Below are 17,215 nucleotides of genomic sequence, written 5' to 3' on the forward strand. Positions count from 1 at the left end.
TCGAGTAATATTGGTCCACCAAACACTTGTTATAGTAAGTGTTCAATAATCGAAGTTAGTAAAGAAATCAATACCCTGACTCAACGACTTGAAGGTCTGGAAAATATTTTGCCATGAAGTCAAATATTTATTTCTGGATATGCATCATTTTGCTCATCTAATATTCTATTAAAATTTTCAATTCGCAGGATCGAAGATATTTGTTCCTGCAAATAAAGATCTATATTTTTCTTCAAGAACAAAGTGTAGCAAAATGAAAAGTAAGGGCTGCTTAGTTCTAGGAGGTATTTTTACCTGTTGGAGCAGTTGCCCCTTGAAGGTATAATGGAATGACTTCTGTGCTCATGCTTCTCGGATGCTGCTAAATCTTTGGAAGATGATACCTAGAGTACAAACCAAACAGACAAACAACACTAAAGGTTGAAGCCTAAAAGGACTGCCTCAGCACAGCCCACATAATCCTAGACCTTGCTCTATGGCAAACTCAAGCATACCCTTCTATTTTTGAGACTATTAAATGGTCATCTTTTCTTCAAAGTAATACAATCTCAGCACATACAAAAGCTCACCTCACTTTGCTTAAAGCATATTAATGCTTGACAGAGAATATGCTTTCTTTTAATAGTCTCAATACATTTTTTAGTGCCATCATCACATGAGACAACATGAGGAAGATGGTTAGCAGTTGGCACCACATGACGCCTTTAGCTCTTGTAACAGCGGAAAAGCTTCACCTTTACTCATCTCCTGTAGGGCTGGAAGAAGAAAACGGAAAGTGTGTTAATGTGATGTGCTTGCAATCTGGAGAAATGGTTCCTTTAATTCCTATCGTGTTGATGCTTTCTGCTATTCCTGCTATTACTACTACACTTTTGGTTGTACTAATTTTACAAGGCTAAGCATTTGCTGACGTTCTTTGCTACCACCGTTCTTGACAAAGTAATCAGTAACTCTTAATTCATTGACATTAAACAATTATTTACACAATCAGAAAAGCTTTCTTACTATAGATGAAGAATTCTTAATTAGTTGCTTTAACAAGTTGCATTGACTAGTGATCTAAACTTAGTGATTAAATATACAAAGTAAGATAACTGTAATACAAAGGTGTGCAAGAAGTTTAGCAAGTTTGGTAATTTCTACTCGACCACATTGCAATTAGTCCTAAATAAAACGTCTAGTTAAATAGTGCAAAAGACAGAAATATACAGTAGGCTGTACCAACCCTTGGACAATTGTGATGACAACATGCCAAATTAGTCTATGTTTGGTAGTTAGTATAATTGTTGACAAATGATAGCATTTAATAGATCCAATAGAGACGATTGTATTTTGATTAGAACTATCCATAAAGAAATGTAAACCAGGTCGGTTTGAATGAAAACTATCCTAGCTTGCACCAAGTAGAGGCTATGGCCATAACTACATACCACTTAACAAATGTGATGGTTGCTAGAATCCTCCAAAAAAGGAAGTCATTTGAAGAAAGCAAGCACCAATTAGAAAGTTAAGTGTGCTTGAGTATAAAAATATATGTGCAGACTTTTGTTCATGGTTTAGATAAGCTAGTTCAATTTCAATTTTCGAATGTTATCAAGTGATGTCATACTTCTAAGTTCTATATACAAAAATATAAAAAATACTTTTTGAATGTACAAATAATTGGAAACATTGGAAGGAACAAATTATAATCTCCCAACAATATGACAAAAAAATTTAACAACCATGTATAAAGAAGTGATTTCATATATCTCACTGAGACAATGTGACCTAGTTATCAACTATAGGGAAACAAGTATAGCAACAAACTAATCATTTAACATTAGCATTCAAATTCAGCAGCAGAAGCACAATTTTGAGAGTTGATTGCAAACAATTTAGATCCATACAAGTAAAAACAAAATAAAAATTTCATATTCAGTGAACATAATTTTGAGAAACAACAATGGATTTCGGTTTCCAATTTTAAAAATTAAAAGCATGTTTGATAGATCAAACCAAAGAATTCTTTTTAAAAAAAATTGAAAATGCATACATACAAACATACACACACACACACACACACAATGTTCTAATTATTTTCATTAACTAACCAGTGTTGTTTTCAATTTCTTGATAATGCAACTAATAACTAAATCAATAAATTGCAACAAAAGGGTTATCCGTGAAAAAAGAAATGCATTTGTGAATCTAACTTCCTATAATTGATTCTTAATACTTAAGATGGCTAGCAAATCGAAAAAAAGTACCTAAAGTATAAAAGATAATTTAATTCATTTCAATGTCCACAAAGGCCTTATATCTGTAGGGAAAAAAACAGCAAGGTGGCAACCATTCAACTGCAAATATTTGTGTTTGTGCATGTGTATTGTGTGTGGACAATCATAGGACCAAATGCAAGGAAACAAAGAATTCAGCTAATTTGCATATAGAATGAGGAGGGATAGAATATTACCGCTTGACATTGAGCATTTCCTTGGCCTCTTTTTCTTCCTGCATCAGCTCCTCACTCATGTACTTGCTCAGCAGTTCCTTCTTCTTGTTCTCCACAACCATCCTCTCAATCTCCTTATCATCTGGAAGAGGCACATGTACCACAAACTCCTGTTGTTGCTTGTTCCTCTCTAGCTCCTCCCGCTCTCTTTCCTTCCTCTCCTCCTCCACAACATCCTCGACCTCTTCCATCAGCAATGACACAGCCACAGAGGCAGCTGTAGGTTCCACACTTGCGACCTCACCACTCTTAACCATCCTCATAGCCTCACTCTGGATGGCTTTGATGCGCTCGAACTCATGGATCAATTGGAGGCGCATCTCTTCCTGTGCAGTAGCCTCTAGCTTCTCCAAGATACCGTCCTCATCGTCACGATAGCCGTAGTAACTAGCATCAATGCGCTTATAGATCTCATAGCGGGTGCGGCGCTTCCTGACCTCCGGTGGTTTCTCAAAGAGCTCGCGAACACCAGGAAGCTTTTTGGCAGCACCAAAGTATCGGTATCCGGGGCCGCGCCCGCTGGGGTTAGGGACGTCAATGATGTTCCCGTCGAGATCGGTCATCTTGGCAGCGTGCTTGGTGTAGTTGGGGCCGCCGAGTTCGACGATGCGGCGCTCCCAGTGGACGCGCTCGCGGAGGAGCTTGTTGATCTCGTCGTTGAGGTCGCGAAGGCGATGCTCGCCGAGGCCCTCGTTCTGGATCTCGGAGACCTTGATGCCGATCTCGCGTAGGATCTCGGAGCGCCACTTGTGGGCGTCGGCCAGGTCACGGCACTCGGAGGCCAGGTAGGGGCGGCGCTCCTTGGGCTTCCTTTTTTCCTCAGACTTCATATCCACCCATCGATTCAACATCGACTGTGCCTTCTCCTCGTTGCGAGCCATGGCTGCCTTCTGTCTCCGGCGGAGGTGCAGGAAATCGAATACTAGAAAACAAGAGATCGGACAGCAGCTAGGGATTCTCTGCCGGTGGGAGATGTGCGCTGTGACGGACAAGGGAGTTTTTACTTTTCTTATTAGGGTTTGTGAGATAAGCCTTTGAGGGTGTTTAAGATGGTTATAGAGAATATTGATTAAAAAAAATCCAAATAATACAACATATTTTTTTATAAAACAATTAAAAATTTCTAATTGTTTTTATTAATTAAAAAACTAAATAATTTTTAAAAATAATTATAAAAATTAATGAATTAGACATCATTTAATAAATTAAATTATTTAAAAGTTTGTGTGCTACGGTTATAATTTATCTAATATCCAAATGGCCATCTATTTAACATTTATTAAAATACAGATTTGTTTTTTTTTAATTCAAAATATCTTTTTGTGGTCTGCATGCTCAAATCAAGCATATTTATTATATTCCTAGTATATTCCTTAAATTCATCCATATATTTTTTTAAAAATTTATGGTCGTCAAGTTGTTTGGGAAAAAAAATATTTATGATCTAAAGAACTCATATTGGTATCGAATGAACATGGTCACAATACAGTGTTCCTCAAAATCTATCCATATTTTCCTTTTAAATTTTAAACCTTTTACTGTCAATTTTATGTAAAAGTGTTCGATGACCTTTATGCTAAATTGATATTCAGTTACCCTTTCTGGGACTCCTTTTGAGATTTGATCAAGGACAAATGCAGGATAAAAATCATAAAAATAAATAAATAAGCTCCAATATTAATAAAATGTACCAACAAATGTTCCTTTTGAGAAAACTAATTGCAAATATTTGATTAAAGAAACCAATCAATGAATAAACGAGGTTATGGCTTTTACCTAATAAAAAGAAGAAAAAAGTTGAGCTGTGAGTAGATCATCATCACACTGCAAGAATGTCAAGGGCTGCTACAACTGCACCCACAACTGCAGCATGGTCGCTGCCTGTCGCGCTTCCACATGATTTCCTCATACTTGCCGGCGAGCACGTCGGCGACGAAGCCAGCCCCGACACCGACAGCCAAGTCGATGGTGTAATGGCCTCTCGAGGCGAGCAGCCGAATGCTCTGCAACAAATTAAGAGTGTCAAAGACCCATGCCATCTTCTGGCGCCGAGCCCGCCTCATGTCCAAGGAAGCAATCACTGCTCCAGCAACATGGCCTGAGAAAAAGAGGAAGAAGGAGACATTGCCAACGGGGAAGTCTGCGCCTGAACCTAAGAACTCCTGCAACATTGAAATAATTAAAAACATGAAGTTATCAAGGAATTGTAACAAAAAAGAAAGCCAAAGCAAACCATTATAATATCACCAGCTTAATTGCCAGATTTTGTATTTGAGAATCCACTGAAAATCATGAAATCCAAGAAAATCATAGAACATAATATCATATCCATTTTTATAATCCTATGGTTCCAAACGTGACAAATGAAACTAAAATTAGGATTTTTCAAAAATTCTATCTTTCTATGAATTAAATTTTTTTTTAACGAAATTGATTCCAAAAAGCTGCACAAGTTTTTACCTTTCAATTATATTGTATGTCATCATTTTGTGACTTTGTTAGTTTATATGATAGATGGGAAAAGAGAGGAGCAAAAGAAACAACAATGACAATTTATGTACCTTACTTCCCCACTTTCTTGTTATTCATCTATCCAAGTAAACAAAGACTAGTTTTCCACTTCAGTTGTAATACTGATAGTTTGCAACACTTACCTGTTGAATCACTATTATGATTACAATTTTCATTTATATTTTTTTTCATACTTTGATTTATTCTACTTAAGAGCTAAAGAACATGTTCAAATTTGGCGATGAAATATTTGTTAGCACTGAGATAGAGAAATCACCTTAGACAGCAATTCCTCCCCAAATTCTTAATATCTTGTTTGCATCCTTAAACACTATTGAAACAAAAAATTATCATGCTCAGTAAATGCTAAAAGGACGGAAATTTTTTTTTCTAGGCATCTGAATGGCATGCTAACCCTTGGTTAACTAACTAGGAGTGTTCGTATGCATCTGAATGATGTGTGACTATCGTTTGATATCTAAATAAAATTCTTTTTCAAATTTTGGAAAAAAACTTTGACAACATCTTCCTAATTTGATTCGATACATTCAATACAATGGCTTAAAGCTCTTATCAAAAGCTAAACTTGGGTTGTAAATTAGCAAGGGTTTAATGTACCTGAGGCAGTGGAAGCTGGGTGCAGCAACCTAGTATTCCTCTGCAAGGGAACATGAACAGAGCTGCAATGGTTGGGCGTGGCCTTCCTTCCACCAGGAAGGTCCATAGTATGTAGAAAATCTGCATGCCTACGAATACCTGAGATGAGAGTGAAATTACCATACCCAAGAAGAAAACTAAATGTCCTAGGTTACTAACACCAACTTTTTTGCTTTAGTAGTATAAATCAATATTTAAATGATTGCTCAATTGCACATCCGAAGAATGTTGTTCGTCGCTGTGATAAAATTTCACATTATCAAAAACAAGTAACATGATGATACACAATAATTGAACGAACAACGTATGATCAAAACTGTGTTGCTTAACGAATAACTACGCAATCATAGAAGACAAACTGTGGATTTTGTGCTCTGAGACTCCAAATTGTGATGACTGCAATGGTTGTTCCTAATTAATGGCACACAAAATCTAGATAGATTGCGCTCCCATTAGGAAAGCAAGTGACTGTTGGGGGATTGAGGCTGTAGCATTTCGGTTGAGAGCCAGTGGCTTTTCTCAATCAATCAACGAGAAGAAAATTGTGATCTCATTTAGTTTTCTAATTGCATTCATGATATGGCATGGAACATGAAGAAAGATCCAATGGGATGGAATGAAGCAAAAGAAAGATATAAATTGGTGATCATTTCAAGAATTTGGAACATGTTCTATAGGATCGGTGGCAGAGGCCCTTCGCACGCAAGCATTCGACCTATTGTTCATTGATGATTGGGTATAGATCCGCCAGTGCATGTTAGCCCTAATTCTGTCGCGCAAAAATCGAGTGGAGGAAGGAGAACAGTCATCAAGAGGGTAGGAACTCACCGTGTTTAGGGCTGCGAGCGCAGTGTTGAGCGCGGGAGCGGCGGCGAGCCCAGCATGGAGCGGCTTTGTGACGACGAACCCCATGTCCAGCGGCGGGGAAGCCGATGCGACCATGGGGACGGTGTACTCCACGCCCATGAAGACCAAGAGTAAGAGGGCGAAGACGAGCGGCAAAGGGTGGTGCCTCACGGAGCCAACTACGCCGGAAACCGACCACCCAGCGAAGAACGGACCGTGCAGGGGTAAGATCGGCAAAGGCGAGGGCTTTGGCGTCGTCCCTCCTCTTACGCCGACGAGAGATTTGGGAGGCGGTTGGTGGAATTGGTCGGTGGCGCCGAGGGCGACCATAGTGTCGGCGGCTGCCGTTCTCCGGTGAACGCGTAGGCGGAGGTGCTCAGGCTAGGGCCTCGCCCATGGTGATGCCATGGTGGCGGGGTGTCTCGGTCAAGCTCGGAGAAGGAAGAGGGCGAGGACTCGGAGGAAGACGCGGGATTGGCAAGGGAGAAAATCAGCCGCGTGTTTCCTAAGACGGAAAAGGGCGGAAAGGATAACTTTGTATTGTTTCTTTGGAAGAGAAAAATTATGAATATTTTTATCATTCAAAAAATTATTTTATATACTCTTTATACTCCTTAACATCACATGCCCAACAATTATTTTATATATCCTTTATAAATCAAATAAATAATATACGGCGATTCTCCTTTTGATATTTTCCTGGCAGTAGATTTTATAATATTTAAACGTTTATTAATGCCCAGCAATTATTTTATATATTCACGAGCAGGATAAATCGGGAAGCATACGACAGTCAATCCAGATGTCCAGAAATTACATTCCCCATTTAGAAGAATCACAATTCAAAATATTATAACTCCTTAACATCACATGTATCTATTCAAATAAATAATAATATGATTCTCCTTTTGATACAGTAGATTAAATATTTAAACGTTTATTAAACAATAATTCACGAGCGAATAAATATTTAATATCATGTCTTTCGTCAACATCGTATTTATAATTATAACATAAACGTATTATCTTCAGAAATAAATTATATTCGGCGCTCGATGGAAGAACCATCTTCCTCAATTTTGACTGCAATATTCCACAGAATTGAATAAAAGTACGTAAAAAAGCATTAACTTGATTGTCAAGATAGCAGTTATTAATCTTTTGAATCTACAAATCGGAAGGAAATTTGTTGATTCATAAAAAGGATTGAGTTTGATAGCAAAAAGACAATGGTGCTCTCATCCTTTCCGCGATATATATATATATATATACCCAACGAGTTGAGCAGGAATTTGTGCGATTCTCCGCTTTGTTTTGTTTCACTGGAGCGCAGACGGAAAGCGCAGAAGGAGACGCAGAGCTGCGCGAGAAGAGCAGCCATGGGGCGATCCTTCGGCTTGTCCGCGTGAAGTGCAGTGACAGTTTTGTGCTCTGATTTTTGTTTGAGAGCATTTACAGGATGATTTTCTGTTAAAAGATCGATTTTGTCCCCCTATTTTGCTGCGCCTGGCTGAGTTTTCAATCGATTGATGTTTCTTTTTCGTCTTTTTCGAGTTGTTCGCCCGTGCGCTCGGTCTTTCGTAGATCCAAAACTCCATTATTATTTTTTGGAGAATCTCTTGAAAGAAAAGTTCTTTTGCTTGCCTTTGCAGATTTGGTAAAATTTGTAACTTTGCTTGATTCGTCCCCTCAATCTGCCCCCTCTTTGCTTATCTACGAAGATCCCTTCCAAAAGCTCTTTAAATTCAATTACCAGTTACGCACTTACAGCAATGGCGGATACGAGGTTGCAACCAGTCGAGAAGAGCAGCTTCGAGCTTGTTCTCCCTCTCCAAGAGCTGCCGGGCTTCTCATGGAACCTACCGGAGGGGTTCTGCCCCGCCGGCGGCTTGTTTGCCAGTGTTGGTCAGATGGGGGTAGGGTTTGGTATTTCTTCGCAGTCTCTCAATCCGACACCGCAGGTCGGTTATCAGGTCCTTGGGACTGCTCCTGTCCTATCCACAGTGGAGGTCACTAACAGTGCCGATGAAGCCGTGGTTAAGAAGAAGAAGAAGAAGGGTGGTCTGACAGTAAGAATCAGGATCGGAAACCCTCATTTCAGAAGGTTGTTCAGTGGAGGAATTGCTGGGGCAGTGTCACGGACTGTAGTTGCACCTCTAGAAACAATTAGGACACACCTTATGGTCGGCAGCAATGGGAACTCGACGACAGAAGTGTTTCAGACTATAATGAAGACTGAGGGATGGAAGGGGCTGTTTCGCGGTAATTTTGTGAATGTAATTCGCGTTGCGCCTAGCAAGGCCATTGAGGTGAGTGATAGTATGTGCAGCATTGTTCTTCTTTACTTCTTCCTCTACTAAGGCTATATAGCATTGCATTCATGCTGATTAAGCTATTTGCTAACCTGGTATTTTGTGTTGTTTATGAGGTCTTCTCGAATGGATGAGCTTTCACATTGTGGTGATTGTTATAAGTTAGATTTAACTGTGGTTGAATACTCAATCTTCATCCATCTGCTTCTCCTCATTGAAACTAAGGAAAGTTGTGATACCCTTTTGACTTTCTATACAATATCAATGTAGAGAATGTTTCATCTTCTCCTGAAATAAGAAAAAGAAGATGTCAAATACATTTTTTTCACGAGCAATTTTCAATGAAAAAATAGAACATTAGAAATACCTTCCTGAAATGAATCTTTTGTATTTATTAATTTTTTTGGTCTGGTTAGAGAATTTGGTGAAGTTTCCTTGCATTTAGCGTGTCCCTTTTGTTCCTTGGCTTGTGTTTTCCATCAAGTACCAGCTCTTAGATTCTGACTAATATCATGTGGGTGATGATATTGATTTGAAAATTTTCAGATTGAAAATGCAGTTTTTACATGATGTATCTGGATACCAATTCATGCAAGTCAAGAGATGAATAAGAGCATTGAAACAATTTGTTCTCTTTTAATTGATAATTCCATCTCTATTTTGGTTTGTTTGTTCAAGGAAAATACATACTAGAGACTATTTTTAGTGATGCTTAAACTGCTAATCAAATCCTAAACGTACATGATAATACCGAAGAGCAACATCCTGTGTTAGGAAGGATCTGCGATTGTTCCTAGTTACAAATGTTATTTCTATTGATTTGTGTTAGATTACATATGCTTATTCAAATTAATTGTAATTAGCAGATGGAAAAAAAAGATTGTCTCTTCTGCAAAAGGTGGATCCGCCACTTTAGCAGTCCCACACGGTCGGCCCCACGACCATCTGTGAGGAGGTAAATCGAGAAAGTGCAGTTGGTTACGACGCAGGAGGGTATTGCCTGGCTTCGCCAGGATTCGAACCCTTGCCCTCTTCTGCAAGTCTGCTGCGTCGTAACCAACTCACCTATGCCCCGGGGGCAAAGCCAGACGATTGTTTCTATAGATTCTAGTTCTATCAGTTAATTCTATGATTGATTGTTCTTTGATTAGAAAGGGAAAACCTATAGTATTAATCAGTAGTCATAATTAGTCCAGACGATTATCCTGTGTTGGTTTCAGTAGTCATAAATTTTTCTTTTGTTTACGATACTATATGATGATCATTGTCATCACCACCTAGGCATTCTGATGTAGCACCAAAAGTTAAATTCACCAAAAATTCCTTGATAAGGCAAAAAACATAGAATCAAAGGGACAGTGCTCAACTGCAAACAGATGACCATGTGAGGCTTTAACCTATCATAGACATCTTATTTGGCAACGAAAGTACAATGGTTCTAGGTGTATAGTTGTATACTTATTCTTGATCTTCACATTTACAAACTTGAATTATGTAATGTGTACCAGCCATCCTATTAGTTTCCTGTTCAATACTTTGCTTATCTGCTACCTATTTGTGCGTGTCTGTGTTCCGTAACCTGTTAGTTGTGTGTTATAACTTGTTGGTCTTGATGAATCTGTTGCAGTTATTTGCTTACGATACAGCTAAGAAGGTTTTGACTCCTAAAGAGGGTGAAGAACCAAAGTTTCCGATCCCCCCCTCGCTCGTTGCTGGGGCATTTGCGGGAGTCAGCTCAACCTTGTGTACATATCCTTTGGAACTACTGAAGACGCGACTAACTATACAGGTTTGCTGAAGCCACTGTAGTATCAAAATTTGCACCTACATGGTTCTAATTCCTGTTTCTTGTGCAGCGAGATGTCTATGACAATCTTTTACATGCATTTGTGAAAATTGTGCGCGAGGAAGGTCCCGCAGAGTTGTTCAGAGGTCTCACTCCAAGCCTCATAGGAGTCGTGCCATATGCTGCCACTAATTTCTACGCTTATGATTCACTAAAGAAACTCTACAGGAAGACCTTCAAGAAGGAAGAAATAGGGAACATTGCGACTCTTTTGATTGGTTCAGCAGCTGGTGCTATCTCAAGCAGTGCTACTTTTCCACTTGAAGTTGCGCGGAAGCATATGCAAGTCGGAGCAGTTGGTGGTCGGCAGGTGTACAAGAATATGCTTCATGCTCTTTTGAGCATACTCGAAAAGGAAGGGATTGGTGGGCTTTATAAAGGTTTGGGACCGAGCTGCATGAAGCTGGTACCTGCGGCCGGGATCTCATTCATGTGCTATGAAGCTTGCAAGAAGCTCTTAATTGACGAGGAGGAAGCTTAACTCTTTATCTTCTTCTAATAAAGAGGATCACAATGCAATGTGAGATCTCAAGCTTCCCTTTGAAAGTTTTTCTGGTTCAACCTTCTCTTGCCTGAGATTTAGATTCTTACATGTAGCAGTGATTTTTCCCTCTTTTTGATTTTACCTGACGATGCATTGGACGGGATCAAACTCTATTGTTCTTGAAGTTGGAAAAGCGATCATACCACGAAAATAAAGAATATAACAATTCAGTTCATTGGATTCTTCAGGTTTTGGATTGTTCTGATCATAGCAGACTGAGTTTCTCTTCTCATTGTCCCATGAACTCTTTGCACCTTTTCACTCTCCCATACAACCATAGCTCATCGTTTTCATAAAGACAATAGCTTCTACTCCGGTATTCAAGCTAAAGAAGTGAAGGAATCAAGGATAAGAACTGATTACAGGTCCAGCAATTGCCAGATCGCTCGTGGTTTCTGCGTCAGCTCAATCGGTGGCAACCACCAAGGAGTTCGGATCGACGATGCCTTACGAGGAGTCATCATCCACCAAGGAGAAACCATCCCGAGATTCCATTATGGTGATGCACCGATGTGGAGTAGCCGGAGATCTGCATACGAGGAGTCATCCCTCGTTCGGGAAGGTCGAGGGCGGACCGGAGGGAAGATGCGGAGGTCGCAGAGACGACTGATAAAAGAGAAGGGGTTTTTTAGTCCCACATCGTGGAAGTTGGAAGGAAGGGAACGAAGCGAAGTCTTTAAAACGGACGAGTGTGGCTACGAGACAAGTTGCCTTAAACTAATGAGTAAGGAAAACAAAGCGGGTGGTGGGAGCTGCCCGCCGCGCTCATGAATATGCTATGCGCACGAATTTATGGAGGGGTGATAGGCTGGCCGAGTGGTGACGCTGCTTACTTTGCAGAACTCACTCGTGCGGGCCTCCCGCTAATGCTCAATAAAAAAATTAGTTTAGCCAAAATAATTATCTGTTTAATTTAAATTAGGTGCAAAATCTTTTTTGTTTTAATCAAAATGTTATAGAATGTCTTAAATTAGTCTTGAGCCTGATTTGCATACCCTACTAAAATTATTCTCATTCATGGAAACACTTAAAAGCTTGAGAACATCTTTATTTTCCCAATTTAAAAAAGTGATTCAGGAAAATAAAAAAGTGGAAGAAAATAGCTGTAGCTTGGTCATGTACAAACGTGCATCCACCACCAGTTTTCATAATTGGCATATAAATAAATATTTAAAAAATAGGGAGTGCTGTAAAGCAAGTTTTCATCAATTAAACATAAATTTTCTGTTTCAAGATTTATTTTTGGTAAAAATTAGAAAGATGTCTTTTATTTTTATTATCACATTTTATCTTAAAAAAATAAAAAAGATGCTCTATTATATTTTTATTTAAAAGGATACCCTTATTTATTACAATATAGAGTAAAAATGCTTTAATAATATTAGTTAAAATTATTCTACTATTAATTAAAATTGTTAAAACTTTTGTAATTCTAACATTAGCTTTAACTAAAATTGTTAAAAGAATTAATTTTTTTATTTGAAAAAAATGAATGAGGTGAACTTTAGATCTGCACTTTTAATATGATAAGGTGCCTTTCCCATTTATTTAACTGTTTAAAAAAATTAATTTTATTGAATATTTGGACTTTGATAAAGACTACGTTTGACATGGGCCGGCCCAGGCAAGTCTGGTTCAGGAAACTGATTTTGGAACGGCCGGAATATAAAATAGGCACCTACTCCCTCCCCACTTTGTAGGTGTAGCGAATAGATCGCCGTCTCCGATCTCTTCGAGGTCAAATCTTTGCCAGATCGCCGTCCTCGGACTAGGTTTGCTCTCGATTTTCATAATATTCTTGCTCTTGATCTGTTCTTCCTTGAGCTTTTTGGTTTCCCTTGCTTGTTTGCTGCTCCAATCTGTGAACTGTTTTGCTTGGGTCCGTGAATCTGAAGATCCGTGATGTACATATGCTCCGTCTTGGCCTGATCTAGTAGGTTATTTACCATTTAGTTCGGATGTAGTGATTCCGAAGCGATCTTTTTTGTTTTGACTCCTGGAACTTTTTTTTGCCTTTTCCTCGCTATCTTACGAATTTGATCAATCGATCTATTATATTTCTGTAGTCGTGTAGAGTCACTTAGAAGCGAAAGCAACTTCGATGGTAAGTAGGTCACTGTAACCACCCGTATTGTTTCTCAGGTGATGTTGGTTTTCTGTAGATTTTGCTACTCATAATGTAAGGTAGGGTAGGGAACTTGTTTGATTTCACATTGGATCTTTTTGCCCCCGGAATTATATCTTTGATTTAGTTTGACAGTGCTTCCGTAAGATTTGATCTTGTGTAGCTTACATAAAACTATGCTAGAATCGAACGTCCTTGGGGTTAATTTCTTTCTCATTACTCTTATAGACTCCCTCTAGACTTTATTTCCTTTTCTTTCTGAAAAAGCAGATCCAGTATTCATATGGACATATGTCTAGCCATGCCTCTGCAGAATTGTTCTTTCGGAATGTGGAATTTTTCTTGTGCTTTGTCTTTCTTATTGACTGGATTTTCACGAGTTTTGAACATTTCGTCGTATTTATTCAGCAAGCACCGATTTTTAAATAATTTATGGTATTCATTTAAGCAGTCAAGCTGGCACTGTCGTCAGTCTATTTTGACGTTCTAGAATTTTCTCAAGATTTCTTTTTTTAATAAAGGATTAATTTCTGTTTTATTTTTTTGAGCTGAACATTTGCAATGAGTTTGCCCAGCGATGAAATGGTAATTCTTCTCTTTTTTGAATTTAGCTTTGAAAATTAGCAATCTCAAGGGCACAATCTCAAAGTTCTGATTACACCGATCCGTTTGAAATATTTCAGGTTGTAATAGTTTGTGCTATGCTTTGGGCTTTTATAATTAAGGCATATAATATTGACCATGTCGAAGGATAAGCATTTACACCTAATTTGTGGACCATGTGCAAAAGCTCATTAACATGGCCCAGCAAAAGTTAGCGCTCCATATTTTCAAATCATAGCAAGGGCATTCCTTCCTTTCTCATATCCCTCATTTGCCCCTCCTAATTTGTAATAAGTATTCTAAAAAGCTAAATTTAATTTAAATAGTGATAATTTTGATTTTTTTTTATTTATTTCACATATTACAAATTTTTGTAAGGAACTCTAAAAATTATATGAACAAAATAAATATAAAGAAAATTATGATTGAATTTTAATTCTTTAAACATATTTTAAAATTAGGACATAAGCTTGTACAAAACCTATGATTTATTTTTATGAAATTCAAGCTTGAAAATATCATCAAAATAATGATTGTTAAATTTAATTTAAGTTATTAGAAAATATTAAATTCATTTATATATCAATCTGGATTTATAAAATAATAAACAATTAAGATTTATTAGTTTTTGTAAAAATTCACATTAAAAATATCACAAAATTAAAATAAAAAATTTGAATATTTTATTATTTGGATTGGGAGGGGTAATAGAGGAATATTGCAAGAGTGGCATGAAATGTGTTCTTTAATAATTTAGAAAATCAGGGGCGTAAAATATGCACCTTTAATAATTTTGAAAAAGAGAAACATTTTTTGGATTTTGCACCGGAAAATTAACGTGGTCTTATGATAGTTAGAGGACAAGCAAACCATAATTTGAATACATTGAACCTGTATGCTTTGCATAGGTTTGTGATTTAGAGGAACTTACAAGGTTTGAAATTTCTGAAATTTTAGTTAGGTTTCTAATCTTTTGTATGGTTGTTTTGGTTGGCTGTCTGTTTTTTGCGTATCCAGTTCTATGTAAGTTCGATTCATTGTCTATGTGGGTTTGATTGTGGGAAAAAGAATGTCAGAAATTGCAGTAGACTAGAAATTTTAAGTATAGTCGACTAAGCTGAGGACCAGATCTCTGAGAGGGAAAAAGAATGTCAGAAATTGCAGTAAGCTAGCAATTTTTAAGTACAGTTGTATGTATATAGATAGACTGTTCAATACTTAGGCGAATAAAATAAGATCTCTAAGGTTATCCATTGAATAGATTGTTCAAGGGGGAGTCAGTTGTACAATTTCACTGCTGTGCATCTGCAAAACCCCCCATAGTGCTGTACTTCTTTTCTGTTCTACACTTTCAGGTTAGTTTGTTTTTTCATAATTATCTTGTGTCTCATCTGATGATACATGTTAATGCATTTAGATATCCGATGCCTAAACAGAAACTTAAAATTGTGTTAGAATGTGCAAGGTGAAACTGTTTCCAATAAAATATTTTGTTCCTATTTCCAATGCTTTTCTCACATGTTCCCAGAGATATATAGAACATGGCTGATGCTGAGGATATCCAGCCTCTTGTGTGTGACAATGGGACTGGGATGGTTAAGGTTAGTGTTTCACTTATTGCGTCTAGCTATTGGGCCAATTTTTTGACTGGCTTTAGTAATTGATGTATAAACTGAATTAACTCTTTCACTTGTGTGTTAAAAGGCTGGATTTGCTGGTGATGATGCACCTAGGGCAGTCTTCCCAAGTATTGTAGGTCGGCCTCGTCACACAGGAGTTATGGTTGGGATGGGACAGAAAGATGCTTATGTTGGTGATGAAGCACAGTCCAAGAGAGGTATTCTCACATTGAAATATCCTATTGAGCATGGAATTGTCAGCAACTGGGATGACATGGAAAAGATCTGGCATCACACCTTCTACAATGAGCTTCGTGTTGCTCCTGAGGAGCACCCTATATTGCTCACTGAAGCCCCTCTTAATCCGAAGGCGAATAGAGAAAAGATGACCCAGATTATGTTTGAGACCTTTAATGTGCCTGCTATGTATGTTGCTATTCAGGCTGTCCTTTCACTCTATGCCAGTGGTCGCACAACTGGTTAGTATTTTCTCATTAGCATCTTCATTCTTTTTCTTTTTCAACTAAGATATACCTATGGCACATATTCTCAGGTATTGTGCTTGATTCTGGTGATGGTGTGAGCCACACTGTGCCTATATACGAAGGATATGCTCTACCTCATGCCATTCTTCGATTGGATCTTGCTGGTCGTGATCTCACCGACTGTTTGATGAAGATCCTCACAGAGAGAGGTTATTCATTTACCACCACTGCTGAGCGGGAAATTGTAAGGGACATCAAGGAGAAGCTTGCTTATGTTGCTCTTGACTATGAACAAGAGCTGGACACTGCTGTGACTAGCTCATCTGTGGAGAAAAGCTATGAACTTCCTGATGGACAGGTTATTACCATCGGTGCTGAGCGATTTAGATGCCCAGAGGTCCTCTTCCAGCCATCCTTAATTGGCATGGAAGCTGCTGGAATTCACGAAACAACATACAACTCCATCATGAAGTGTGATGTTGATATTAGGAAAGATCTATATGGCAACATTGTGCTCAGCGGTGGATCCACTATGTTCCCTGGTATTGCTGACCGGATGAGCAAGGAGATCACAGCACTTGCTCCAAGCAGCATGAAGATTAAGGTGGTTGCTCCGCCTGAGCGAAAGTACAGTGTTTGGATTGGAGGCTCTATCCTTGCATCCCTCAGCACTTTCCAGCAGGTGAAGTGTCTGTTGTATATGCTCTAGTATGAAGGAAGATTTTATATGTTTTAGGTAACTGATAAACTGCATCTTGTAAACCTGCAGATGTGGATTACCAAGGGAGAGTATGAAGAATCTGGTCCAGCAATTGTCCACCGGAAATGCTTCTAAACTCATTACCCTGTGTCTTTGGGCACTTTTTCTGGCTTGCTCTATCTAGTATTTGGCTTCGTTCGAACCGTGGTTTGCCCGATAATAGTCTCTAGTGTTTGAGTCTCCTTTCTACTGTTGAGTTTGCTTGCTGAAAAGTTCTCTTCTTTAGACATTTCCGCGGAGGATGCATTTCATTTGGAGTGGAAATGAAATTATGTATCAACTTTGTAATATGATTGCAAGTTTTAGTGTCCATGCGCTGGCCTGGGGACTTATCCATGGTTGTATTCTTGTATGATGCATTACTTGGTTTATCTGCAACATTTTTTTTTTTTGCGTTCTCTAGAAGAAGTCTG

At 38.4% G+C, this 17,215-nt stretch overlaps 4 protein-coding genes and 1 non-coding gene across 9 annotated transcripts; 3 read left to right on the forward strand and 2 right to left on the reverse strand.

The window, feature by feature from the left end:
* Positions 1–444: 444 nt before the first annotated feature.
* Positions 445–3,501, reverse strand: LOC141826742 (uncharacterized). The gene is made up of 2 exons (XM_074714035.1): positions 2,456–3,501; positions 445–755 (listed from the first exon to the last, which is right to left on the reverse strand). Exons 1-2 carry the CDS (start codon positions 3,373–3,375, stop codon positions 737–739), a joined length of 939 nt encoding a protein of 312 aa, XP_074570136.1. The 5' UTR covers positions 3,376–3,501; the 3' UTR covers positions 445–736.
* Positions 3,502–4,169: 668 nt separating this feature from the next.
* Positions 4,170–6,998, reverse strand: LOC141828342 (phosphatidylcholine:diacylglycerol cholinephosphotransferase 1-like). Its single transcript, XM_074715760.1, has 3 exons — positions 6,491–6,998; positions 5,624–5,761; positions 4,170–4,656 (listed from the first exon to the last, which is right to left on the reverse strand). The coding sequence occupies exons 1-3, from the start codon at positions 6,836–6,838 to the stop codon at positions 4,330–4,332; spliced, it is 813 nt and encodes a 270-aa protein (XP_074571861.1). The 5' UTR covers positions 6,839–6,998; the 3' UTR covers positions 4,170–4,329.
* A 798-nt stretch (positions 6,999–7,796) lies between these two features.
* LOC141826741 (adenine nucleotide transporter BT1, chloroplastic/mitochondrial-like) lies at positions 7,797–11,385 on the forward strand. 4 transcript variants are annotated; one of them, XM_074714031.1, is made up of 4 exons: positions 7,797–7,929; positions 8,161–8,817; positions 10,448–10,609; positions 10,677–11,385. In XM_074714031.1, the coding sequence occupies exons 2-4, from the start codon at positions 8,281–8,283 to the stop codon at positions 11,145–11,147; spliced, it is 1,170 nt and encodes a 389-aa protein (XP_074570132.1). In that variant the 5' UTR covers positions 7,797–7,929; positions 8,161–8,280; the 3' UTR covers positions 11,148–11,385. The 4 variants fall into 4 exon arrangements, with proteins under 4 accessions (XP_074570132.1, XP_074570135.1, XP_074570133.1 ...); XM_074714034.1 differs by having other exon boundaries at positions 8,279–8,817; XM_074714032.1 differs by having other exon boundaries at positions 7,797–7,923.
* A 532-nt stretch (positions 11,386–11,917) lies between these two features.
* Positions 11,918–12,074, forward strand: LOC141828738 (U12 minor spliceosomal RNA). Its single transcript, XR_012601828.1, has one exon. It is a non-coding gene; the product is annotated as a U12 minor spliceosomal RNA (small nuclear RNA).
* An 811-nt stretch (positions 12,075–12,885) lies between these two features.
* LOC141826377 (actin-101-like) lies at positions 12,886–17,138 on the forward strand. Of its 2 annotated transcripts, none has more exons than XM_074713617.1 (5): positions 12,886–12,982; positions 15,467–15,539; positions 15,643–16,036; positions 16,111–16,724; positions 16,812–17,138. In XM_074713617.1, the coding sequence occupies exons 2-5, from the start codon at positions 15,480–15,482 to the stop codon at positions 16,875–16,877; spliced, it is 1,134 nt and encodes a 377-aa protein (XP_074569718.1). In that variant the 5' UTR covers positions 12,886–12,982; positions 15,467–15,479; the 3' UTR covers positions 16,878–17,138. The 2 variants fall into 2 exon arrangements, with proteins under 2 accessions (XP_074569718.1, XP_074569719.1); XM_074713618.1 differs by lacking the exon at positions 12,886–12,982 and adding an exon at positions 13,037–13,143.
* The last annotated feature ends 77 nt before the right edge of the window (positions 17,139–17,215 follow it).

This window comes from Curcuma longa, chromosome 4, assembly GCF_044706935.1.
Source record: "Curcuma longa cultivar G26 ecotype Majalengka, Jawa Barat chromosome 4, ITB_CL_G26_1.1, whole genome shotgun sequence".
Taxonomy (NCBI): Eukaryota; Viridiplantae; Streptophyta; class Magnoliopsida; order Zingiberales; family Zingiberaceae; genus Curcuma; species Curcuma longa.

Excerpts from the sequence above, each read along its gene's own strand:
- LOC141828342 (XM_074715760.1), bottom strand. The coding sequence starts at position 6,838 with ATGGTCGCCCTCGGCGCCACCGACCAATTCCACCAACCGCCTCCCAAA. Across the intron at positions 5,762-6,490 it reads CGCTCGCAGCCCTAAACACG|GTATTCGTAGGCATGCAGAT; the intron begins GTGAGTTCCTAC and ends CTCTCATCTCAG. Across the intron at positions 4,657-5,623 it reads CCCAGCTTCCACTGCCTCAG|GAGTTCTTAGGTTCAGGCGC; the intron begins GTACATTAAACC and ends TCAATGTTGCAG.
- LOC141826377 (XM_074713617.1), top strand. The coding sequence starts at position 15,480 with ATGGCTGATGCTGAGGATATCCAGCCTCTTGTGTGTGACAATGGGACT. Across the intron at positions 15,540-15,642 it reads ATGGGACTGGGATGGTTAAG|GCTGGATTTGCTGGTGATGA; the intron begins GTTAGTGTTTCA and ends GTGTGTTAAAAG. Across the intron at positions 16,725-16,811 it reads CCCTCAGCACTTTCCAGCAG|ATGTGGATTACCAAGGGAGA; the intron begins GTGAAGTGTCTG and ends GTAAACCTGCAG.
- LOC141826741 (XM_074714031.1), top strand. The coding sequence starts at position 8,281 with ATGGCGGATACGAGGTTGCAACCAGTCGAGAAGAGCAGCTTCGAGCTT. Across the intron at positions 8,818-10,447 it reads CGCCTAGCAAGGCCATTGAG|TTATTTGCTTACGATACAGC; the intron begins GTGAGTGATAGT and ends AATCTGTTGCAG. Across the intron at positions 10,610-10,676 it reads AGACGCGACTAACTATACAG|CGAGATGTCTATGACAATCT; the intron begins GTTTGCTGAAGC and ends TTTCTTGTGCAG.
- LOC141826742 (XM_074714035.1), bottom strand. The coding sequence starts at position 3,375 with ATGGCTCGCAACGAGGAGAAGGCACAGTCGATGTTGAATCGATGGGTG.